General features: G+C 36.4%; 3 protein-coding genes across 3 annotated transcripts; 1 reads left to right on the top strand and 2 right to left on the bottom strand.

The window, feature by feature from the left end:
• Positions 1–1,366: 1,366 nt before the first annotated feature.
• ch25hl1.2 (cholesterol 25-hydroxylase like 1, tandem duplicate 2) lies at positions 1,367–2,425 on the bottom strand. Its single transcript, XM_067418992.1, has one exon. The coding sequence runs from the start codon at positions 2,416–2,418 to the stop codon at positions 1,588–1,590; it is 831 nt and encodes a 276-aa protein (XP_067275093.1). The 5' UTR covers positions 2,419–2,425; the 3' UTR covers positions 1,367–1,587.
• Positions 2,426–3,612: 1,187 nt separating this feature from the next.
• Positions 3,613–13,714, top strand: si:dkey-24l11.2 (uncharacterized protein LOC100034462 homolog). Its single transcript, XM_067418991.1, has 12 exons — positions 3,613–3,786; positions 5,991–6,698; positions 8,291–8,350; positions 8,424–8,476; positions 8,568–8,712; positions 8,839–9,200; positions 10,741–10,969; positions 11,121–11,238; positions 11,628–11,739; positions 11,879–11,990; positions 12,369–12,481; positions 13,237–13,714. Exons 1-12 carry the CDS (start codon positions 3,757–3,759, stop codon positions 13,295–13,297), a joined length of 2,103 nt encoding a protein of 700 aa, XP_067275092.1. The 5' UTR covers positions 3,613–3,756; the 3' UTR covers positions 13,298–13,714.
• Positions 13,715–15,624: 1,910 nt separating this feature from the next.
• kti12 (KTI12 chromatin associated homolog) lies at positions 15,625–25,946 on the bottom strand. The gene is made up of 10 exons (XM_067418988.1): positions 25,937–25,946; positions 23,997–24,191; positions 22,145–22,196; positions 21,155–21,207; positions 20,901–20,956; positions 20,736–20,815; positions 19,852–20,011; positions 19,673–19,735; positions 19,449–19,517; positions 15,625–15,864 (listed from the first exon to the last, which is right to left on the bottom strand). Exons 2-10 carry the CDS (start codon positions 24,145–24,147, stop codon positions 15,721–15,723), a joined length of 828 nt encoding a protein of 275 aa, XP_067275089.1. The 5' UTR covers positions 24,148–24,191; positions 25,937–25,946; the 3' UTR covers positions 15,625–15,720.

Genomic DNA, 25,946 nt, shown 5'->3' with positions numbered 1-25,946 from the left:
TGGTAATCCCTACGTTATGGGGACAAAATGTCCCCACAAAGATGGCAATATCCGAAATCCTTGTCCTTGTGGGGACATTTTTAGGTCCCCATGAGGAAAAAATCTCAATCATACAGAAGGAGTTTTTTTGAGATAGTAAAAATGCAAAATGTTTCCTGTGATGGGTAGGTTTAGGGGCAGGGGCAGCATAGGGGGGATAGAAAATACTTTTTTTTTGTATGAAATCCATTACGCCTATGGAAAGTCCCCATAAAACATGGAAACACTACATATGTGTGTGTGTGTGCGTGTGTGTGTGTGTGTGTGTGTGTGTGTGTGTGTGTGTGTGTGTGTGTGTGTGTGTGTGTGTGTGTGTGTTGTCAAGCAGTTAAAAGTTTGTATTTACATAATATATGTGTGTACTATATTACGTATCAACATATCAACAACACACACATGCAAGTATACATTAAGAAATATATTTATGTATAAAATATGTTTATATAGCCTAGTATAAATTATATAAATATATATACAGTATATAAATGCAAAGGTTTCTTAAATATATATTTGTAAATATAATATAAACATAATTTGTGTATTCAAATATAGCTTACTAATTATACACAGAACACACACACACACACACACACACACACACACACACACACACACACACACACACACACACACACACACACACACACACACACACACACACACACACACACACACACACACACACACACACACACACACACACACACATTATGTAAACAAACATTTACTTAAGATGTGATTAATTGTGACTAATCACTTGACAGCCCTAATATATATATATATATATATATATATATATATATATATATATAATTATATATATAATTATTATTATTATTATTAGGTTACTATATAATCAGGCTTTAAGAATTATGGATAATTTTTAAATATATATATTTTTAAGCGTGAATTTTTTTTAATAAATGTATCATATTTAATACTAGTGTTTAAATGGTTGTATGAATAATATATTATAAATTCTACATTTTTATATTCTACAGTTGTACATTTATAGGATTTTACCAGAATGAAGAATCCTGGGGCAACAACTAATTTCTCTATAATAGTTGAAATCGAAATTTTATATAAGTTATTTTATATAATGATGGTTTAAAATGATCTACATTGTATGTACATTGCTTTGATTTTAGTTTATTTTATAACACTTTAGTATGGGGAAAACATATTCACTATTAACTACGTCTTTTGCCTAAATTATCTCGTAATTTACTGCTCATTAATAGATCATTTTTATATATATATAAAAATATATATTTATATATATATATATATATATATATATATATATATATATATATAAGGGATGTAGAAGGTCATGCAGAACAAGGCACTTATATGTGCATTATAAGTAATAAACAGCCAATATCCTAGTACTACATGCATACTAATAAGCAACTAGTTATTAGCGAGAATTGAACCCTAAAAATAAAGTGTTACTGTTTGTTTGTGCTTAAATCATGCTTTTTGTAAATTCTGCCTGAAGCAAACACACACTTTTAATAGGCTATACAATTGCATGCATGTTCATCACTGAGTTTTAGCAAATCTAAAGTCGGCATGAGTGCCGAACAGTTTATCCCAGTGACTGAAATGGGGTGCAAAGTTAGTATTAGGTTTCTGGTGGTGCACATCATGCTTGCTCGGACCTCCGTAAACACCTAATGGGATCAGACGAGACGTGGACCAAGGGAAATCATATCCGCAGTGGTCTTCCACTGACACATACACGTGGACCACCATGAACATCCAGGTGGTGAGCAGATGACACCTCAGCAGGATGGGGTTGAGCGAGGTCCAGAAGCCCACCGTGACCAGCTCCCATCCACCGAGGCACTGTGTGGCCAGAGCAAAGGGGGCAGAGTAATTATGGTGGATGGCATGGAAAGTCACATACAGCCAGCGGATCTTATGATGCAAAAAGTGCCAGATGAAATACTGGAGGTCAAAGAGAAGAAGGTTTCCAGTCACCCCACCTGCAAGTTCAAGCAATGCAGGTGCTCGTTCAGGCAGAGGGACGGGAGGTCTCCACAACCACTGTGCTACTGCTGCAGGAAACACCAGAAGTAGGTGATTATAAAGAGTAACTCCACTACAGTGAAGGAGCATTGCAGTTGTGGGCGGCTTGTCGGGTTGGATCTTGTACCGGTAAATAGCTGGCCACTTCTGTCCCACCAAGTCGCAGACTAGGTAGGGTACACAAAGAACAAAATACGACGCTACGGTCAAAATCACAGGAAAGAGAGGAGACCGAAGAGTTTCAGAGTGGTTGAGTCGCACATAGTCCCACATAGGCTGCAAAACTGAGTCTTTTGTCTGGTAGGCCTCCCAAATAGTCTCAAATACATGCACTAGTGCCATTTTCAATATTTAGCCAACTTCAGCAGCAAATAAAATGTGTGTTTAGCTCTCTCCTGGAAGTTTCATGTGACTCAGGTATCTGATATCTAATGACTTTGTACTTAAATATTTATACACTCGTTCAGTTTGTCCTCTATTTAGGGGTGTATGTTGATGTAGTCGACATTTTTTATACAACGTAATACATGTATTTATTTACATTCTAAGAATTAAAGATGTGTTTTTAGAAACGTTTGGATATTAATTTATTGCTCAGTACTAGAACTTGCCCAGACATGCTATGTTGTCATTCTACTCCGGAAAGCAAGAGGGCGTCGACGACATCTAGTTCAAACCAGGTTCAAACCATTGAAAAAAATAAACAAATAGAATGGCGATCAGTAGCTTAAATGGGCGTGGCTTTGGCCCATACGTTGCCTCGGATTGGTCAGGTATGATTGGGCCAAATATCCAATTCTTCCCCGTATTTTTTTTAAATTTAATTCAATGGTTATTAACAGTTCTCACTGTCATCATTCCCAAGTAGGCCTAGTTAATTGAATTATGAAGTCGTTACGGTGCAGGAATCGTGCTCTAAGGAAAATCAGGAATAAAAGCCGCTTTCTTGATGAGAGAGAGCTGCAAACGCGCCGAAAAGGGGAGAAAATTGTATAGTTCAGAAAAACATTAAAAGAAATGTGGATGGTCACGCATCAGCAGTCGAGAGACAGCAGTCAGCCCGGTACAGAGGAGCATCCGCCCCCATTCATCCACAAAATTGCTCCTGTAAGGCGAGAGAGAGAGCTGACCGTCCATGTCGCTGTTTCCTGTAATGTAGGGCCGCTTTTATCATCCAGAGAACCAGCCACTTACTTAGCCCGAAAGAGAAACGATGCTTTTCCAGAACGGTGCCAAAGAATACGGATGACGGTGTCACATGGTGCATGTTACTTTCTTCCGCACTGGTCAATTTGGACGAATCACAGTTGCTCGTGATTACGTTCAGCTTTTATTACAAATCATTGCTTGAGCAGATTTTTTATTTATTTATCGGTGATATTATTTCAGGTAACAATTACATTTTTTTAACGATTAGGCTTTATAGTGTGAAAATGTCTCCATTAATGGAAAAAACGTCTTGGGATTTGAATGCGCATCTATGGACGGTTGGACTTTTGAGCCAGCAAAGCGTCCCCTGGAGGAAGACAACGTTTTGTTTCATTTTTTTTCATCCAACATATTCCTCTTAATCCTAGAAACTCGTGTGTTTATGCTAACGTAAACGTTAACGACACAGAGCGACTGGAATAAGCACTAAAGTATTGGACAGTTTGCATTGTGCAGGTGCTATCCGATTAAATGGAGTCGGAAAGTGCGGGTGTGGAGCAGGTTAGTGGCAAATCTGTTAGGTGACATCCACCACAAATATCCACTAGTCATTTTGAGCAGTGCTTTAATTCAAAATATTATCACATCAACACTAACATGAGTAATACAAAACAACATGGTTTTTTAAACAGTCAAACTTTCAGTTTAGCAACACTTCCTGATCTCAAAGTGCGTGTTAGCGGTGTTCGATTCCTCAAATGAATCGAAAATTGAACCTTTTCGAAGAATCAAATTATTAGTTTAATTTTGAATATCATAGTTTTACTAATAAAACATAATTAACACGGCTAATAAACGTGTTAATCAGTATCAACGTGAACATCAGTAATGGGAGAAATTAAGCTTTTCTAAATTTTTAATGAAATGAACCAATTGATTCGCTAAATGATTCAGTGTTTCAAAAACCTCGGCTCGAAACACCTCTTGCGTCACAAGCTGGCCAAAACGGTGTTAATTCAACAAAAAATCAGCCCAAACATATAATTACACCATTTACAAACCTATTGCAAATGTTTACATTAAAGTGTGATCTATTACATTTTGTCTTTAGAGTAGCATTAACCCTGTATACTGTATTTTAAAATGAAACCGCTTATTGAACCTGTGGACAATATGCAAAGTGAACAAATGCTCTAAAACAGTTTTCACATGTGACAGTGTGCCAGACAGTTGGCAAAGTAGTGTAAATAATAACCATACATGTGTATAGTTTTATTTAAGTAAATCTTAAAAAACTTAGTGTATGTGGTTTATGTTTTGAATTATATTTGATACATCATGCTTTTATGATCCATATATGATAAAGGAGAATATGGAGCTCATACTTGAGGAGAAAAAACACACACACTTATTGTTATTTATTTAGAAGCCCAATCTGAGCAAACATTAGCAATTTAGTGCTTATATATATGGCCAAAAAGTAAGATGAAATTCTGTTATAAGTGTAGCAGACTACTAACATAAAAATGCATATAAATATCAGTTGTCACTCTATTTCTCTCAATAATAGGCCAATAATATGTTAAAATACTTAGTTTTATGAATTAAAGCTCTGTAGGTTTAATTGTGGATGTCAAAACATAAAAGTAAGGTAGACTTAATTAATCACACAAAGTCCATTGTCAATAGGGTTGCAATGCCTGGATCACCGCTCCCCAAATCAATGTTCTTTTCCTCAACATGCCGAATTTACATTCGAAATCTGCTTGTGGACATTTTTCACCTCATGCAAAGCTCCTGATTCCAGATGACTGCATTTTGCCTGTCAACATTTGCCGAACAACAGTAAATGTGACCCCACCTCTAGAGCAGGGTTTCTCTTGCTCTCAAGATCCCGCAGATCTGAGATCCAACCCCTAATCAAACACACTTGAACAAGCAAATCAAGGTCTTCAGGGTTACTAGAAATGTATTAACAGGTTAGTTTGATCAAGGTTTGAGCTAAACTCTGATAGAAAGTGGACCTCGAGGGCCAGGATTGAGAACCCCCGCTCTAGTCTCAGCCTCAGATATTACTCCCATGGACCGCTGACCATAGACGCTTTGAAATACGTCAACGAGTTTTACACACCTGTCTGTTATAATTGTAAGGACATTGACGCTACATTTCCACGCTCCTAAACATTACGTGGAACAAAATAAACTGTGATTGGTTGCTTTACTTGTCCTTGGCTATTTAAAGCTCCTATGGAGTCCAGACCTTCTGCCGTCAGTCTAAGGTCTGGCTACACGAGACTACCCGATGCTCTAGAGCGTTTTAAATGAACTATTGAATCATTATAACCAGTTTACTGAATGAAAATGAGCAATTTTGCTGAAAGGAACCTGAATTCTGGTCACTAGTAAGAACCTGCTTTTGAGTGAGTTCAATCTTCATGTTCAGATGTTATGTAAATGCAAAAAGTAGGTTTAATGCATGTGAGCAGGGAAACCTGTGATGATATTTTCAGCAGATTGTCTTCCTGTTTACTGATTGACGTTTACTTAACTCTATTTGACCAGAATTACCAAATCATATAATTTGGGGAATGACTACTTATTATTGTAGGAACATGGTTTAAATATTAAAGATGCTCATTATTTACAATTAGGATCATAAGTTAGCAACTTGAATTTAAGAAATGCTGCATCATGCATCTAAATTTCATGTTGCATCTGCAATTTATAAAAGATATTTAATGTTGTTTAATATTTATTTTTCACAGTCATTGGGTCCTGAGGATGAACCAGTCCCGAGTTCTGTGTCGGTTGAAACTGTAAAGGACGACTTGAGCCATGATACCGAGATCAGCAGTAAGGATACTTCACAGAAGGCCAGTCAAGTGCAGCAACTCTGCCGATTTTACTCTCAGGGGAGGCGATGCTATTACGGGAAAAGATGCCACTTTCTTCATCAGAGAGCTGGAGGTCCATTGAAAGAAGGAGAGAATGGTACAGCTCACAAAAAGAAAGAAGAAAACGTAGATGGTCATGGATCAGACCAACAGAAGCAGTCGAGAGAAAACAGCCAATCTGGAACAGAGAAGCATCCGCCCCCATCCGGCCACAAAAGTGCTCCTGTGAAGTATGAGAGAGCCAGGCGTCCCTGCCGCTACTTTCTGTCTGGGTTTTGTGCACTGGAGGACCGGTGTCGCTTCTTGCATCCACAGCAGTTTCCGTCCGTGGAGGACCAGTCTCACGGCCAGAGAGAGAGGAGCAGCTTCAGGCCTTCCGCTCCACCCGCACGACCAGCTAAAAGTCATGAGCAGGTCAAACTGGCTGATCTTACTGGAGAGGTCTGCAAGCAACTGAGAGCCACTGAGATCGCTCAGCTGACCAAGAGGTTTCCGAAAGACAAACTCATCGTGCAGGAGCGAGAAGATGGTCTTCTGACCTACTACAGAGTCACGGTTCAAGCCACAGACCCTGACTGGGTAAAAACGTATTGTAAAGAACATAAATTCCCGGTTTCACACACAAGGCTTAAACTAGTCCTAGGCTAAAATGCGTGTTTGAGCTGTTTTAACTGAAAACAACTTACACTGACAGATCTTAAATTATGTCAGTGCCATTGTTTTGTCTCAAGATCCACACTAGTTTAAGGCACGTTTATAAAAGCTACTTAAATGTATTTAAGTAATTTAACGAAGGCCTAATGCTGGCTTAATCTAAGCCCTGTCTGTGAAACTGGGCCAAAGTGAATTAAAGTGTCCCTATAATGCTATTTCAAGGTTTTGTTATGGAGGCCTCTTACTATAGGTTTACATGCATCCAAGGCCAAAAAACACTTTAATTTTCTCATAATATACATTTCAGCATCACCTATTCAGTATTCAGTCTCTCAAAACCCTGCCTTTCCGTGAGCCTACTCTGCTCTGATTAATACGATGTCCCAGTCTGTTGTGATTGGTCTACCGCTTACAACAAAACAACCATTACCATATATGAATTTCAGCTCGAGATACACTTGATACACAGGGATAATAACTAATGATTGTGTCGGTTTTACTGTTTCAGTTCTAGTCCTCATACTTTGGAAGTGCAGACAAAGTGAATGGACATTCGCAGTGCAGAATACAGTTAGCTAGTATTATTAGAGTGTGAATATGAAGTATTTGCCAAATCTTCATATCAGTATCATACAGTTGATTGTTCAAAACTAAGTGAAAGAGGAATGGATTAATTTCATATTATGCTTCTTTGCATAACTTATTCAGACTTGTTAAATGTTACTCAAGTCTAAATAGATTTTTATTTTTCATTTAATGTAGATGTTTTATGTAGCCTAATCATTTTAAAGTCCTCGTGAAATTTCCATACTTTAGGGTAAGATTTTTTTTATATTATTGAAAGAAGTCTCACCAAGGCTGGTGTTCACCGTATTGGATCTAAATACAATAAAAAATGTAATTTAATAATATTTTGGCAATTTAAATGAACAGTTTTCTATTCTTAATTTAAGTTTGAATAGTTTTCTAATATAATTGAAAATGTAATTTAGTCCTGTAACGACAAAGTGGAATTTTCCGCATTATTATTCCAGTCTTCAATGTCACATGATCCTTCAGAAATCATTCTAATACGCTGATGTGGAGCTCAAGAAACGTTTATGATTATTATTAATGTTGGAAACAGTTGTTTTTAATGTCAATTTTTATCAATTTAATACATCCTAGCTGAACATTATTATTCTTTTCAAAAGAAAAATCTTACTGATCCCAAACTTATTGTATGTTTATATTAAGTATGTTTATATATGACAATCTTGCTAAATCTTATAGCTGGCGTGCTGAACAAAGTTATGGTGTGTCATTCTAATAAATCTACACTGATAATGTCTGTTATTATTAACTTTTCCTTTATTGTGTCCTTTGTATCACTTTACGTATGTGCTAAATAGCTTCTTGTGTTTAAAAAAATAATTATCAGCTGCAAGGGAGTGGTTGAAAAGTGTCATGTAAAGATAAAGTTAGATTTGACAAGTAGTTCAGTAGTTTTATCATCAACAGTATTTTCTGTTTTGCAGCCATATGATCTCAACGAAGTGGACGTCATGGTCAGCTTCCCTGAGAGTTATCCTCAAGAGGTGTGCATCTTTGAAATCTTTCAAATTTGATGTTATAATGTATGTATTTGCTACTAAAGCTAATGTGTCATAGGTTTTCACTGTGGATGTCCCTGAGGACCAGGACTTACCATCACTTATGGGGAGGTGAGAAGAACTGTTTACATTGCATATATTCTGCATACAAATGTAAACTGATATCAATAACTGTTTTTTTTATTTTGCTGTGGGAATGCAGACATGTGCAGAAGGCTTCCGAGGAATGGCTGAGGGCTAAACATGCTACTAATCAGCTGATGGGCAGAGTTGAGCTGCTCTTCAGGCCGTACTTGCGCTGGCTGGACCGTAGTATGGAAAAACTCTTCACTGAGGGGGCCAGACAGGTGAGACTCGCACTTAACTGAGAATATAAAACAGCCAGTCACATTTGAGCTGGGAAGTGTCTTCCAGTGAACAGACTTAGGTGAACCTAGATATGGTATTAATCACTTTCAAATTTCTCTTCTCAGTTGAAAAAAGACGTTGATCTAGAGAGGGCTGGAATACAGTTTGTCCCCTATGAGCAACTCAAGGTCACCGTTTTTAAGAACACATCCAAGAAATCAGACACTCCTGAGCGTGTAGTGTCACTCACGGTTGCTTCAGGGGAGGAGGAAGCGCATGATGAACCTGGAGTAGAGGAGGAGGACGTGGTGGACGAGGATGAAACTGCTTTCGGTATTGATGGGGAGGAAGGTGGCCACCAGGTGGAGAACATAAAAACAAGAGAGCGACGAAGAGGCACTGAAATCAAACTGCTGGGTCTGACACTGGGAGAACAAACGGCTACTGTGGAAGCCAGACAGATATCAGTGTCCCTAAAGTGCAACAGGTGAATTTCAATCCTCTTTCAAACCAAACTAAAACATTTCATTTGAGTTTTCAGATGTTAGTCAGAGATTAGAACTCTAGCCTGTTTTATACCTGGTATTTACATCTTTCTCCAGCGATCATATAGCCTGACAAGCCTTACTATTGACAGGGCTCAATCCGAGGTGCGGGATAAACGGTTGTCTTTCAAACTCCCTCTGCACGCGTGGAGTTAGTTGAAGCTAGTAAACATGTGAAGATTAAACTTTTGCCGTATCCGGTCGGCAACATTCTGAACACATCTTCCCTTCTTAAGAATGACTTCAGTGCCGTTCTTTGTTATTTTCTCAGAGAAAAGCTGAACTCCAAGTCTTCCAGAATCGTGGTTAAAGCTGATTCAAAGACCGCCGTTCGCCAACCTCTGTGTTAACTAGTAGCACGCAAGGGCAACTCTGCCGTCATTATGTTAAGCCCCGCCCACCGACTCTATACACGATGTGATTGGCCTGACCAGAGTTTGGTTTTTACAGCTCAGAAGTGTACTGAGAGTTAGATTAGATTTTCTGCCGCTAGGGTGTGTCTAGATTTCTAGGCTAGTGATCATATCACAAGTGGTGAAGACAGATTGTTGTTCACAACAGGTTTTAAAGCGTTCACACTAAAGATTTGTTTTTAAACATTTCAAATTTGAAACCGTATACATGGTGGATTCCTATTGGCTGTCATTGTTTTTGTCATTATAAAAAGTAAAGTTATTCCGCTCTTGAGTCAATGGCAGCTCATAAAACCGCTTGCGGGAAAAGTACGAAATTTGGCAAAAAGATGGTAAGGATAATCTGAACATTAAACACTACAAATTTGCAGTCTAAAACTCATTCCCTTTAGTGCCACCAACTGTCCGAAGTTTCACTCACGTTCATGCTAATATCTTTTGAACTGTAAGGGCAGAAACTGTAGAAACTAAATTCTTTTTTTCCTCTGATTCCTTGGCTATTCCTTCCTATTCCTTGAATTTTGATGTACAGTGGTGTATTTTTACAAACTCCTTAACATATTTTTACGAAACTTGGTATGTCATTGGCACCATGCCCTGGATGTACTCAAATTAAGCATGGTATTTGAAATTTCCTTAATACTAAATATTCCACAGTCAACACTTTTAATGGCATTATAAATAAGTGGAAGCAATTGGGAACAACAGCAACTCCGCCAGGAAGTGGTAGGCTACGTAAAATCACAGAGCGGGGTGCACAGTGCACTGACGTCAGATTAGCTCAAGAACAGTGCGCAGAGAGCTTCATGGAATGGGTTTCCATGGCCGAGCAGCTCATCCAACCCTTACATCACCAAGTGCAATGCAAAGTGTCGGCTGCAGTGGTGTAAAGCTGGACTCTAGAGCAGTGATTGGATCGCAAAACATTCCGTAAATTTTTAGAAATACACCTATATTTATGATCAGATCGCCAAGGTCTGATGTCAATATCAGGAGCAAACATGGCCTCTTATTTCTTTAAATTATTTATAACAAATTGAGCACAAAATATCCATGTTCCCCTTTGTAGGTGTAAAGAGGACTCTGACCTGACCCTGAACGGCCGTCTGACCTGCACTGCTCAGTGTGAGAAATGTGGAGCAGATATTAGCGCGGACTTCAGACCTAGTATGATGCACCACTACAGTGATGTTTTGGGTTATATGGACCTAAAAGCAGCTGTGCCTGTGGATTTGATACTGCAGGAGTCTGAGTTCAGTGTTGGATGCCTTAACTGCAACAAAGAGGACACATTTCAGGTCTGCAAAGATTCACTGGAGATGACATTTTCATTCACCTGACTTATTTATATTGTGTGTTTGTGTACTCCTTGCAGAATCTGCGATGTGAATAATTTGAAAATAATATTTTTTATTTTAAAATAAATTAAATATTTTTTCTTTTCTCTAGAATCTGACTTATGGGCAAAAATGTGAACAAAACTGCCAACATTGTCATACCAAGCTCAGGATTTCTGTGGAAGCGGCACGCTTTCAGCTCATTCAGCCACAGACCAGAAATCAGACAGGTCTGAACCATATCCTCACTGATTCAGTACAGTTCTTGTTTCTTGTGCGTTGACTGTGTCAAGTGTTTTCACTGCAAGGTATTATTGATCACCAGAACCTGTATTTTCACTGAAGCTTTGCAAGGTTAAGTCTGGGCAGTACCTGGATCGGAGACCCCCAGGTTGGGTTGCAGCTGGAATTATGTGTAGTGAGGTCAGAAGGGGTCTGTGTGGGATCTTCTGCCCCATATAGGGATGTGCATTATATTGTAAAAGTCCTCGGTGTTTCTCAAATCATTGGTAACTGGTGTGTGTTCCTGTGCCCTGTTGTTGAAGACTCACTTGTAAACTGCATTGAGTTTAATTGGCATATAAATATAACAACTTATTATTATTTACTGAATTTACAGGTGCCGCTGCTCAATACCCTCGACGCTACAGAGACCCTGCAGTTCAGCAAGGGAAACCCCTACCTGAAAAAGGTGCCTGCAGGCATTACAAACAAAGTCACCGGTGGCTAAGGTAACTATCAGGAACAGTGTCTGGCTCTGAAAGAGGTTTATTTTGTGGAAGAAATCTTAAAGTCCTCTTGTTTGACCTACAAAATGCCCTTGGGTCATATTTCGAGCAGCCGTCTTGCATTAATGGTCTCTCCTGCCAGATTTCCATGCTGTGGTCGGGCGTACCCGTGTGACTTGTGCCATGATGAAGATCAGGACCATCTGATGGAGCTGGCCACCAGAATGATCTGTGGCTATTGTGCCAAAGAGCAGGTCAGTGGCAGAAACTCTGTCAGGCCGACAGGATGAGGATTATTTCGCTTTAGTTTACAGTTTAGTTTCTCATCCGAAAGTAACAAAAATGTCTTTAGAAATGCATTAATATTACCAAGAACTGCTTAGAACAAAAATAGGCTAAATTATTAAAGTAATATGGGCGGAGTAGGAAAATGGTTTTGGTTTTGAATTTTATTTTTCTATGCAGAAATGATTGTATTGTGCATTTAAATTTTGGATTTTTTTCCCTGCTGTCTACAAGTCAGTCAGAAAAGTACAGTGGCCCATTTTGTGGGTCTCAACTCACCAGTTGAGAACCACTGGTGTGTAATAAACTTAAGATTTTTGATTTCTTGTTTTGCTTTCTCCTTCTAGCCATACAGCAGCGGTAAGCCATGTGTTGGTTGCGGAGGTATGATGACAAGAGCCACCTTCACAAGCCACTGGGAGGGCGGACAGGGCTGTAGAAATAAGGCTAAGATGAGCAGGTGTGTGCCATATATAACCTGTGGCAATGAAATATAGCATAGTGTAATATTTCCCTTCCACCTACTGTTACATATGTTGCGACTTACCAGTGAAAGCAAAACAGCTTTGTTTGGCCTTCTGAAAACAGATTAAATTAAGAATCAAGTGGTTAAGATTTATTTATTAATCTTAAATCATAAACTCAGAAGTTGGCTTGCTTACAGAGGACAGCTTCCTGAAACTGAGAGTATAACTCAGACTATTTACAAAAGTACTTACCAACGTTCTGCTCACGCTTGCAAAGTTGGTTTCCGATCGATCGCCTTGATCATCCGCATTTTCAGAATCTGACTCCGGCTCAAGCTGACGACATTATTAACTGTTTACAAATGCTTTAGAAGCATTAACAGCTGAAGCTTGCTATTTATGGTGAGGGGCGTTATAGTTTCAACACATGTTTGAGTTGGTCAGCCAATCACAACGCACTGGGTCTGCTGACCAATCAGAGCATTCTGAGCTTTCTGTGTTTCAGACAGACAGGGGATAGAGGGACTTTAATAATGTACAGTATGTAAAAAAACTGAACATTAAAGCATGGTAACCTATTCTGTTAAACACAATAATCAAAATTATGAGTTTTTTAAACATGGCATCATATGACCCCTTTAATGCACAACTTTTGATGACCCATGTGTTCTAAATGAATTGTTGAACTGTGTTTTTATTTTATCTGAACTGCATATGAACCTTTGCTGTTATCTATTTTTCTATACAGGAATGACCGGCACAAATACACCAACATGCGTAAAACGGTGGCCAGGAAAAAAAGTGAATAATGACACCAAAGGATCCTATTTTCAGCCAATCAGATGATTCATGGACAGGTCCCTAATCATCATGTCATATATGATACAGCTTTATATTTTCTTTTCAGATGATTTTACAAAATAGTTTTCTTGCAGTAATTTTTTAGTAAAATACATTTAAAAGATTTGACATGCATTCATTGTAACACTGAAAGAAAAATACAAATTATGTACATAAATGTACTCACACCTTTGATTTTAGATTGCTTAAATAATGCTCAGTTATTTGGACTTGACAATTTTGTTAAAGGCTACAATCATGATGATGTTTTTTTTTTATGCAACCACTAAAGTTCAAATTATGGATACTTGTATCCAAAATGTAGTAGTGGAATAGACAAAATATGGAATGCAAAATATGTGCACTTTCTATGATTGCAAATTAAATAAAATTATGTAAAAAAAAAAAAAAAAAAACATTTGGTTGTTATTAATTGAGAATATAATTTTTTGCATATTCCATTCAACATGGCATACATGTGTTGTCTTAAGTTTACACACCCCTTGCAGACTATGCAAAATGCTAACATGTAAAAAAATATATGAGGGACCATAAATAAATAAAAAAATCAGTACTGCCCTGACTAAGCTATTTCACAAAACAGATGGTTTGCATATAGTCCACAAGTAATAAACACAAATGATACAGTTCAAAAGGTTTGACACCTTTGATTCTTTTGAATAGGAGAGCCGCTGGACATTGTTCTTATTTTGTCTAAAGGACATCAGAAGGTCCTTGCTAAAAGGTTTCAGCAAAAAATGGTTCACACATTGGTTCATCCAAAAATGAAAATTCCCCATGATTTACTCACCCTCAAGCCATCCAAGGTGTGTATAACATTCTTCTTTCAGACGAACAGGTAGGAAGTTATATTAAAAAATGTCCAGCATGCTAATCCAAGCTTTATAATGAGAGTGAATGGGGGTCAAGATTGATTACATACTGATTTTGTTTAATGTGGATTAATGATTTCGAACAGAAAAGAAGAAAAGAAAAACTAAATGTGCAAATTACTCAGACTATGTATTATAATAATCATTACTATACCTTCTCTACATGGTTCTGGGGTAACTCAACCAGGCCTTGCCCCCTTTTAAAAAAAAAATGTATGAACGTGTTAATTTCCAGAAGACAACTCTACACTACAATCGGAGTGTTTTAGGAGTTCAGAGACTGATCTAACCAAGTGTGCCTCACAAGTCCTAAAAAATAAAGTCAAACTGTTTTGATCACCCCCAGTTGGCTGGTCCAAGTATAGGTCAGAAACCCCACCCTCTTCATGTAATCTAAACAATCAAATTACACTTCAAATATTTTTTTCCAAAGATAGTTTCTGTCATTTTAGGCAATAGAGACGCTTTGGCTTCAGTTTTTAACGCGGCAGGCTTGGGCTCAATACTGCGCAAACTTTGCACTTTTCACTGATGTATAGAATCCCTTCGGAGAGGACTTAGTGCTTTCTATCATTGCAGACCCTTTTCATGCTCAAACAGCAACATTTCACACAAAAGAAAGTTGAAAATGTAAAAAAGCATTAGTCTTCTTTAAATTGCGATTCATGTCCTATCACTATTATTTCTGTTCCGTAACGAGTTTACCGAGTGTATTTCTTACAGTGCCAAAAAAAAAAAATTATACAAATGTGAAAAACATGAACAAAAGACGTAACCAACATGTTGCTATTTTCACCATGCAAAAGAGTCTGAGGGGTCATGACAGAAGTTATTGGAGTGCATGTTTTCTTCAAATCCTATTATACCAGATTATAATTTTACACAAACAGCTGGCCTGATTCCCCCAGTGAATCCCTAACACAAGAGTCAATATGGCTCTCCAAACACTTGCATTTGCCCAGAGGCATAAACAGAAGACTTGCATGAAAAACACTAAACAGTCAGCGTCTCGATGAGTTTTATGGTTCATTTCATTAGCCTGCCCACGACTGAAGCCTGGAAACATCTGTATGTACGCATTGATGACTTCAATCAAACATTACGCTCATTTCAAGGTCGGTGAACCACTGAAGACAAACATCCAGACTGCAGCTGAACATTTCCCAGCATGGTCCGTGTTACCGAGGAGAAAACGGAAAGAAAAAGGAACAATCTGATGTGAAAGTGATATGTTGGGTTGTTAACTGTTAGGTTTGTGACATTTCCTCGTCACAAGATTTTCTCACTGCGCAAATTTAAGTTAATATTCAGACCATTTTTCTTTGCAACAACAGATGACCAGACATCTACACTTTAATTATTTGTATTATATTAACACACCAATGAATATAGAAAGACATTAGAAATGTTCACACTTTATTGCACTCAAAACATTCGTAAAAATGCAACTTGAAAACAATAAATATGACCTTAAGAATTACGATTTACCAAAACACCTGTTAGTGCATACTCTTATTAAGATACTGCACAAACATATTGGCAATCTGTCCAATGTTCTCTGTTGGATGCGTCTTGGTGTAACTGATGAACTGGCGTCTGAGTTTCCTCAACTCCACCATGTTAAGACTTCTTGTGAGTTCAATGTATTGAATAAGTTAAGAAAAATGGGGTGTTATAATAATGTACATTGCATTAACAAATTAAAGATATGCTCCAGATAGAGGAGCAGGAACACATTAATGATACTGCATTGTTGTTATTTTTTGGAAAGAAAATGTATACTTTTACTTAACAACGATTGATTAAAGGAAGGGTCTAATGCGATTTAATGCATTCTGACTTATTTACACTGAGAAAGTAAGCTGGATGTATTTCTGTGCCAAATACACTCCTTCGGACAAGTTTCGGGAAAAAAATGTTTTCCCCGAGAATGGCCCTGTATGATGTCATAAAGGGCAGAATTCCTTGTATGAGCACGAGAGCAAGAGCACGCTCATCAATGTGCTTAGTTCGGGTTACAGGGGCCGTCGGCAGCGCTGCTATTTTGTTTTTAGACACCAAAATCAACAATCTCACTAAAGAAGTGTTTTTCTGGATGTGAGGGAAAGATAACCTTGTTCAGCTTCCTAAATAACCCAGTGTTAAGGAAACAGTGGATGCAGTTTGCTTTCCCGGAGCAGCAACAGAGTTCTACGTGTGTGTGTGTGTGTGTGTGTGTGTGTTTGTTCCAAGTCATGAGTCGAAACCGCAGGCGGTGAGTGAAACTGCATCAAATGTCTGTGTTTTGTTGGCAATCGGTACCTAAGTGTTTATAATGTAAAAAACACGAACGTATAGTGAATCGAAACTTATCCAGGGATGATGCCATGATGTATCGTGCGTGTGTGTGTGTGTGTGTGTTCATGACCATTTAGCTCCGGCTACTGCACACCTCCACAAGTTTGGCTGGAAAGAATCGGTACAGCGTATCGGTCTTTTATAAATCTGATAAAACTAAAGACTCTTCTGAGATGCAATACTACTCTATAGGCACTCAAGATTAACAGATTGGCAAAAACTGTGTGTGTTAATTGATCAAAACTGACACAAAATATTTATTTTTCAAATAAATGCTTTCTATTAATCGAATCCTGAGAAAAGTATCAGGTTTTCACAAAAAAATATTAAGCAGCACTACTGTTTTTAACATTAGCTTTGTTTTCATCCACCAATTTTTTATGCACATTTTGGGATATTGCATTGACAGAAACACTCAATGGAAATGGCAAGATGTGCATAAATTGTAAATAGGCACACAAAAAATGCATTCAATTAAGAAGACATGCACATGGAAACTATGACGGAAACATTTACCAAATAAATCCCTTGATACGCAACACAAAAAGCTTGTGTGACTTTGCCTCAACAGTGGATTGGATAACTGGACTAACCAGCAAGACCGAGTATAAACGAACTTCTAATAAATCCCATTTGAATTCTGTATTATTTCAAAGGGCCACCTGCACTGGTCCATATCTATGCTAAAGCCGTTATGGACGGCCACAGCAATTGCGTCAGAAAGAAATGACATTCTTTGATGTTTGTGCATTCATCACATGCACATAGGTCCTGTTTATTACTACAACACATCTTCAGTTAGCATTAAACGGATCAACTTTCTGTCAGCAAGATTCAATGGAGCGCAGGTTGGAAATTCCAGGCTTGATCTTGGTTTCATGAGGTAATCATTTCTAATGCTTTGCCCATCTATGGCGGGACATTTCTGTGTTGTCACAGTGAGGAACATCAAATAGCTCTGATGGGTGGCTCAGCAAAGCAAGATAACAAGATTCAAAAATCTGTGGAAAAGCCAGAGAAGGACATGGTGCAGGGTTGTAACCGCCATAGACACTGAGGGCGACCAGTCCCCCTACATAATTAGAAATGGCCAGATTGTCCCCCCAATATTTGATATTCTTGATGCTGCTCTGCTGTACTCCATTACACACCGCTCTGTTTGTTGCTATGATGACAAAAGTAAAAGGTTACATTTTTAGGCTGGTTTACCTCAGAGGTCTAACAGCGCTAATCACTGATAGAAGGAGTCAGACGGCCAATCAAATCAAAGGGGGAAGGCGGGGCTTACTGCGAATTCCAATGTGCGACTTTAGTTATAGCAGTGAAAGAAAGAAGATGTAAGTAGTAGCAAACATTTAATATTTGACAGTAATATAAAATGATGCAAACTACTTGATATTTTTTATGAAATTGAAGAAGAAAAAAAAGCCGTTTCGCATTTTAGGCATATTAGACAAACGAAAATAAGAGTGAATGTGTGCATATTTAAAAAATATATATTATTTGCAAATAGTTACAATATAACTGGAACTTTAACCACTTATTTCTTTTCCTTAAATCCCTTTTAATCATTTAAATAAACCAACAAGACCAATACAACCCCCAAAATTTTCAATTATGTCCAAATGCTCGTCTTGGCGAGTATTCAGTTAAACACAGTCAGTTTTGGAACGGAAATAGTTGATATAACGTATGTTGTGTAACAGACTGTTGGATCCGTGCAGAAACTCTTAAAGGCCCTGTAAAGTAAAAATTGAACGTGGTTTGATTTTCTCACACCACAGATAAATGTTTCATTAACCATTATATATTATTGACAGCAGTATATTAAAGTCTGTTAATAATAAACAAAAGACTAAGAAAATCACTCGCTCCTCTCGACTGAATAACTTTCGTAACTTTAATGGCAAGCATTAATATTACATTTTAAAACATCTAATGTTCTCGTACATATGATTACTTTAATTTCTGAAGTATAGAGTTTTGCAAGTATGACGTCACTTTGTAGGCCAACTGGCAGTTCGCATAACACCTTAGCTTAGAGAAAAACCCAAAAGGATTTTCCCATAGGTTTTTGGATTTTCGCAAAAAGCAAGCTCTGAGACCAACACAAGCTTATGATACTTACACGTTTTGTCCATCAAGATAATTATCACAGAACATAACCTTTATTCATTTTGAAGCCTAAATGTAGTCGCTAGAAGTCAAAAGCTAAAGGTAGGCTATAAACGTATAACACCACAGTCTCACGCCTTCAACGTCATCATTACTAATCTTCCGTTAACTCTTTCAGTTTTTAGCTTAATACATTTTCCCTGAACGTTTGCGTTAGAATAGTTTATAGGAGCATAATTATGAGCATGACAAGGCTGTAAAAGCGGACTGAGTTTACCGTGATGACGTTTAATCTCAACAGCCTCTGTAGTCCAATTTAGCCACTCGATAGCAACTGCCTTAATCCCATTAAAAAAAAAACACTGATTTAGGAACGAGGGAATGGTACCCACTCAATTTTTTACCTGAATACTAACATACTGTTAGATCCACCTGAAAAACTTAAAGCCATGTTTATTTCATATCTTCTATTGCATTTATTTGTGCTACTGTTTGCATTAGTTTATTTGTCCTTATTCTATTACTGAACTTTTTAAAATGAAAATCAAATTCCATATTGAAAAAAGTAGTTTTTATATATGCGGTTAATTATAGTTTTTAGAAAGAAAATCAGTATTCAACAGGTCACACTTACAAAAAGAAAAATCTGAAAACGGAATGGGCTAAGAAAATCGCAATCTCTATTTTTTGGCTGGAACCGACTGGTACTGGTACGAACCTCATAGAAAGAAATTCAAAGCTAGAGAAATGCCAAACATGCTACAATAAAGGATATCTTTTCCGTAGCTCCAGGAATGGAAATGAGATCTCCAGGGACGCTGGTCTTCTGTGACTCAAGAACAGCCTGGGACATAAAACAACCCGTATGACGACACATACTATTGATACTGACGGTCTTGCTATGCAAACGCAATCTATAAATGCTCACCTGTAGGCAACAAAACAGAAAGAATCACTCTGAAAGCTTTCTATTTTTATAACAGAAAAAGAAAATCATACCATTAAGACATCTTGAGTAACTTTGTCCAACTCATACAGAAAGTTGCTGGATGAGAGCGGTTGCTGTAAAAAACCAAAAAAACAACAAAGAGAAACAGGTTCTAATATTCAATCATGGGCAATCAAAAGTACATAAAGCTGCTACATACTCATGCAGAAGTCATTATTAGTGATCTTACACTCTGTGTGGACTGGTTAGGTGGCGGTGCTTTTCTTTTAAAAAGAGCATCACAGATGGCTTCAAATGGAAGAGAGTCTTCTTGCTGGATAGTGAAGAGTGGACTATCCCATCTATTCCTTGAATCAGGGGCTTCAAAGCGCTGTATTAATGCATCGAGACTGAAAATAAAAGATAAAAATAGAAAAGACTGGTAATGAAGATAATATATTTAGCATCTTTATTTTGGCTGCATTTATTTGATGAAAAACACAGTAAAAAAAAGAAAAGAAAAAAGAATATTGTTAAATATTATTACAATTTTACATTTTTAGGTTTCTTTAAAAAAAATCAAAATGTAATTTATTCCTGGGATAGCAAATATTTTTTTCTTATTATTCTAAATGGAAGCTTGTTTCCACCACTGAATAAAAAATTAAGAGAGGTAATTGTGACTTTTAATTTCATAATTCTGTCATCATGATATAAACTCGCAATTGCAAGAAAAAAAGGTCAGAATTGTAAGATTGAATAAGAGAATCCTGGAAAAGGGTTTTTTCCCCCACACAATTCTAGCTTTATAACTCATAACTGAGTTTGTGTCACAATTCTGAGAAAAAAGTAAGAATTGTGAGAGAAAAAAGTCAGAACGAGATTAAAAAGCCTAAATTACCTTTTACGTTTTTTATTCAATCTCAAAATTCTGACCTTTTTTCTCACAATTCCGAGTTTCTCTCACACAATTTTGCCTTTGTAACTCATAACTGCACATTTATATCACGCAATTCTGAGGAAAAAGTCTTTTTTTATTCTATGGCGGAAAGCTTCCATAATTCTAAATGTTGAAAACAGTTTATATTTCACTTAATTATTATAACCACACTGTGACAAAACAAAAATGCTTACATTTCCTGTGTGTATTGAGAATCAGCCTCTCTGCCTTTATTCCATTTGGTGCTCACGTCGGCTGACGTCAAACAGTACATCTGCAGGGGTTATAGAATTATGTGCACTATATACAAAAATAGTAGACTGAAATGTTTTTCAGACGAGTTATAAGAGCTTACGTACCAAGCAATGTGGTGTTTGAGTATGTTTAATAAGACAGAACAGCTCATATCTGTAGCCTGGAATCAAAACACAGTTAATCCTCAATCTCATGCCAGACTGAAATCTTAAGAGCGTCACATGCAACACCAGTTTAACACTTTAAGGATAACAATAACTTTTAAAAGGTATGGTCTAAAATCAAATTAAACACGTAACATTATATGAAGACTAAAGGTGCAGATGTGTTTATTCTAACAGAACAAACATGGACTTACCTTTAATATAATTCAAGGAATCAAGAATGACAATGTCGCCTCTATTGACTTTCCTGAGAGAGAGAGAAATCATTTAAATCAAACTCACAGTTCTCTGATAATGCAAGTGTATAATTAAAATTAGTGTACACTTATAATTAGGGGGAAAAAATTTTTTTTAAATACAAGTGTGTAATTTATTTAATAAAAATAATTATTGGTGTAAAATTCCTCCCAGCAGGACCCGCAACAGCACATGTTCTTTCTTCATTTTTCTATAACACATGATCTTTCCAACATAAGACCAAACTGTATCTGCACATGACACTTAAAGGTTAATTTCTTAAAATCTATTATAGCCAATGACTGCTGCAATTATATCATGCAATTCGGAGAAGAAGAAAAAACTGAATTATGAGATAAAAAGTTGCAGTGACCTTTTTTTTTTAATTCTGAGGATTCATAATTGTATTCATAATTCACAATAATGGCACTTAAAGTTTATTTTCTTGAAATCCATCATAGCCAATGACTGCTGCTTATACTCAGTTGTGACTATGATTGACAGGACTGAATTATTAGACTCTTCCCAAACCTACGTTTAGACCTTCAAATGTAACTTAATTTTCACTTTAATTGGAACACAAAGAACTTCTCCTGAATGCTTTCTATTTGTGTAACGATTAAAGAAGATAAAAATCAATTTGAAAAAAGAAAAGAAAGGCACTTTTATTCTGACCATACATTTTTTTGGCAGTCATGACTCAAAACTCTTATGACATTTCCATAAACACTTTTTATCTTGAAAACTATGTTTGAAAACACTTTTAAATTAATTTCATTTTATTTGGGGACAATTATTAGAATTTGACATATTCATTTTAAAGGAGATTGTTCTAAATGTCTCTCCTTTTTATCTTAAACATCCTTCTTTGCCATTGAACATTTTAATAGTTGATTTGCCTCTTTTGCCTCTTTAATGGGGATATATATGAGGCATGAATGAATCACCTCTCCACTTCAGCTCTCAGCGATCCTCTCAGATTCTTCTCTTTCTGCGAGTCTGTAATGAGACATACCATTAAATATTATTGGTGTGATGTTAGATTCAGATCAATTACAAAGAATTTGGAAGGCATTTCAAATGTAAAATTTAGTCAAACAGAAAAGTTTGAAAACCCTTATAAGCAGTGTTGGGTGTAATTAATTACTAAGTAGTAGGGATGATACGATATCAAAATCTCATGGTACGATACAATTTCGATATTGACCTCACGGTACGATATTTATTGCGATATTGTGGAAAAGCTCACTGTATTGTTAATTAGCTCCGTGAAAACACCCACTGTTGTGATTGGTTGACATCTTTGCTTTTGAAATGAGTATTTCAAAGTATTCCAGTCCAGAGAGAGACGGAGAGCTGGGGAAAGATTGCTGAGAAAGTGTTATTGTACCGAGTTGTTGAGAGCAGAGTGAGCGTGAGTTTTTGTTCGTATTGAGAGCTCTGAATAAACACGAGTCCTAGTCACGCCGACCCTTATTCTATGAACTTTGCAATGTTATTTCTCTCACAAAATGCTTTCACCACAACTAACAACAAACACGACATCGACATAAATACAGTAAGAGCTTCTGTTGACTAATTACTGTCTTTAATTACTCTTGAAAACATAAAGTAAGGGAATACTCTTAATTTGTCCTGTTGTTTAATTACAATTACTTCTGATGTAATTGGATTAAATACTGTATAGACTATAGAACAATTCTATATAAATGAATAGTGGATTTAACATCAAAATTTTATGTTAAAATGTATGGTTTAATGTAACCCCCTTTTAAATATTTTTGTTAGTTAAAGAATAATTTATGCAATTATATCGTTTATTTGAAAGAATTGTTTTGTGTCTTGCTCAACTACTCAAGGTTGATAAAATAGCATTTAAAAAACAATTTTTTATAAGGAATCCAATCACACTGTTGACATATCTGTAGTTAGTAATTAAAGGGATAGTTCACTTAAAATTGAAAATTCCCCCATGATTTACTCACTCTCAAGCCATCCAAGGTGTGTATGACATTCTTCTTTCAGGTGATTACAATCAGAGTTTTATTAAAAAATGTCCTGGCTATTCCAATCTTTATACGTCCAAAATTTGAAGCCCAAAAAAGTGCATCCATCCATTATAAAAGTGCTCTACACAACTCGGGGGGGTTAATAAAGGAAACCCGAAGCGAATCGATGGGCTTTTGTAAGAAAAATATCCATTTTTAACACGTTATAAAGTAAAATATCCGTACGAAAAAAGCGTAACTGGCGCGATGATGATGTCGGACCTAGCCCAAGCAAGACTTGTGAGAGGCATTACACTTTCTTCGTGCGTTGATATTTTATTTTATATAGTTTTAAATATGGATAGTTATCTTGCACAAATCCATCGATTCGCGTCAGAAAGCTTTTATTAACACCCCAGAGCGGTATGGAGCACTTTTATAATGGATGGGTGCACTTTTTTGGGCTTCACATTTTGAACTGCCATTATAAAGCTTGGATTAACCAGGACATTTTTAATATAACTGATATACACACCTAGGATGGCCTAGGTGTAGGTGAGTAAATCATGGGGTCATTTTAATTTTTGGGTGAACTATCCCTTTAATTAATTTTAAAGTAACTTACCAACACTGTTTATAAGACCATTTCAAACTGGTTTACGTGTTTTGTTTTTCCACACGTGAAATAATCTGTTTCACATGTTTCTCAGTTAGATAGACCTTTGGCTTCAGAATCGTCCGAGCATTCACATATGGCAATATAATACATTTAATCTCGATGCATCCTCCTGAACTTTTAGAAGATTCTCACCTGCATATACAGAGTTCTTATCAATCCCTTGATCTTCATCTCCCACTATATGAACCTGTCTTTCTGTATTTTGTGTGAAGTATTCTCTCAGTTCGTGGGCTCGTCGTGTTTTACCACTGCACGGATATCCACACATGACTATTAACGGCATTTTATCGCAAAAGTCTAGATGACAGGAAGAGATTCATGCTTTTCTACAGCAAAACATTGGAGACGTTCTTCTTCGAGTTCATGTAGTTGCCTATGAGGTTAGCGCACTGCTGCCCTCTACAGGTCGGAAGGTAAAATATTCCAGATAAGGTTGTCGTGTCCATGTTCAGTCATTCAAAGTTTCCAAACGTGGCTAAATCTTTTTTGCTGTGGCTAGATGGGAAACATGAGATAAATGCCCTCCGACATTGTTATTTCAGGTTTATTGGCCAATTGAACAACTAAAGATTGCCATGATGTTATACAATGGTGCACTGATGGTCTCTGTGATCAAACGCTAGGCTATAGATTTGCACAAAAACAATTCAGGTATCACTGTTACAGTGTAATTATATATTTAAGTCCTAAATAATGTTAATTAACTACATGTACTTACTATAGGGTTAGGGTATTAGGGTTTGTTTAAGGGTTGCATATAATCTATATCTATGCATATATTCTATAATCTATAAAAAATAACCTATATATTTAATTATTTGATCTATTTATCTGTTGGCACATTTTAGCTAAAATTAATAACTTCAGGAACTATTTTGATGGATATTTTCCCTTCATTAAAATGGTACATTAAACAAATAACATTAGGCCAAACTCCGAAATGAGTCACAGGTAATGCAGGTTTTAGCTAGCTGTTCGTCATAATATATAAATGCAGCATTCATAAATGGCACATGTGCATTTTATTATAGCTACTATAGCTATATATAGCTACCTATAATATATATATATATATATAGGTTGAGTCAGTGATGTTAAATAACATTTTCTACTTGAATAAAACTTTAATTTAGATATTACAATTTTTACATTAATTTTTTTCAGCGTGGATTAAATCAGGCAGAAATAGCTCTGGCATTTTACCACATTTTACATATGAATGTTAACAATGTTTTAATATCGTTAAAACATTGCGAATATTACGTTAATGTTACTTTTTTATTCTAAAAAAAATGTCCAATGCAATATCAAACATTAAAAAAAAATCTTATTTTAATTCAATATTAGATTTACTTCCATATTAGAAATTGTAAAGAGAGAATGTTCACAGTGATGTTGCTGTTTAGATTATTTGCATCTGACATTTAAATTGAGCGCAGATATTTTAATGGTGATGTGCTATAATTTACCAAACAGTTCCCAATGCCTGACCTCGCATTACCATTTGAGGACAATTTTAGAGCATTTTTCAAAATGTGGAAAAACCCCACAAAGCATTTATTACATGTTTACAAAGGCTCAAAATCCCTGCATGCATTAGGGAAACCCATGGGAAAGATGAGCTGCTCTAATAAATTTGTAACATAATTAGAGTATGATCCTTCCACTGTGGGTTTGTTTCTATAGAAATGAAATATATTTGAAATGTCTGCTTATTAATTAATCTATTTTATCTCTAATCTTATATTGCCAACATGATAATAAGTAAAATGAGACTGATTCACATTTTCATATTTATTTTTTAAAATACAGTTTTTAACACATTCATTCATCCATTCACTGATTCATCCACTGAGTTTATATTTCAGATATCCAGACATATTTACAGCAATTGAATGCATAATGAATATTTAATACACTTCTGCTGTCAAAATACATTATGGCATTATTAATAAGCCTGTATGACCGCATTAAAAGCAGACTCTCATATTATACACAACTGTAAGGTTTATTAAATTAACATTTATACAATTATATCCATGGCACTGTCACTATAGGTTATTTTCTTTCCAATAGCTTTTC

Source organism: Pseudorasbora parva, chromosome 16 (assembly GCF_024679245.1).
Source record: "Pseudorasbora parva isolate DD20220531a chromosome 16, ASM2467924v1, whole genome shotgun sequence".
NCBI lineage: Eukaryota > Metazoa > Chordata > Actinopteri > Cypriniformes > Gobionidae > Pseudorasbora > Pseudorasbora parva.
Note: the sequence above shows the minus strand (reverse complement) of the source record. Positions and strands in the feature narration are given on the sequence as shown.

What these genes read in the sequence shown, in the direction of transcription:
- ch25hl1.2 (XM_067418992.1), bottom strand. Translation starts at nt 2,418, where the DNA reads ATGGCACTAGTGCATGTATTTGAGACTATTTGGGAGGCCTACCAGACA.
- si:dkey-24l11.2 (XM_067418991.1), top strand. Translation starts at nt 3,757, where the DNA reads ATGGAGTCGGAAAGTGCGGGTGTGGAGCAG. An exon ending in AAGCCACAGACCCTGACTGG is followed by an intron (nt 6,699 to 8,290) that starts GTAAAAACGTAT and finishes TCTGTTTTGCAG; the next exon opens with CCATATGATCTCAACGAAGT. An exon ending in TTACCATCACTTATGGGGAG is followed by an intron (nt 8,477 to 8,567) that starts GTGAGAAGAACT and finishes GTGGGAATGCAG; the next exon opens with ACATGTGCAGAAGGCTTCCG.
- kti12 (XM_067418988.1), bottom strand. Translation starts at nt 24,147, where the DNA reads ATGCCGTTAATAGTCATGTGTGGATATCCGTGCAGTGGTAAAACACGA. An exon ending in CTGAGAGCTGAAGTGGAGAG is followed by an intron (nt 21,208 to 22,144) that starts GTGATTCATTCA and finishes TCTCTCTCTCAG; the next exon opens with GAAAGTCAATAGAGGCGACA. An exon ending in TTACTCAAGATGTCTTAATG is followed by an intron (nt 19,518 to 19,672) that starts GTATGATTTTCT and finishes TTTATGTCCCAG; the next exon opens with GCTGTTCTTGAGTCACAGAA.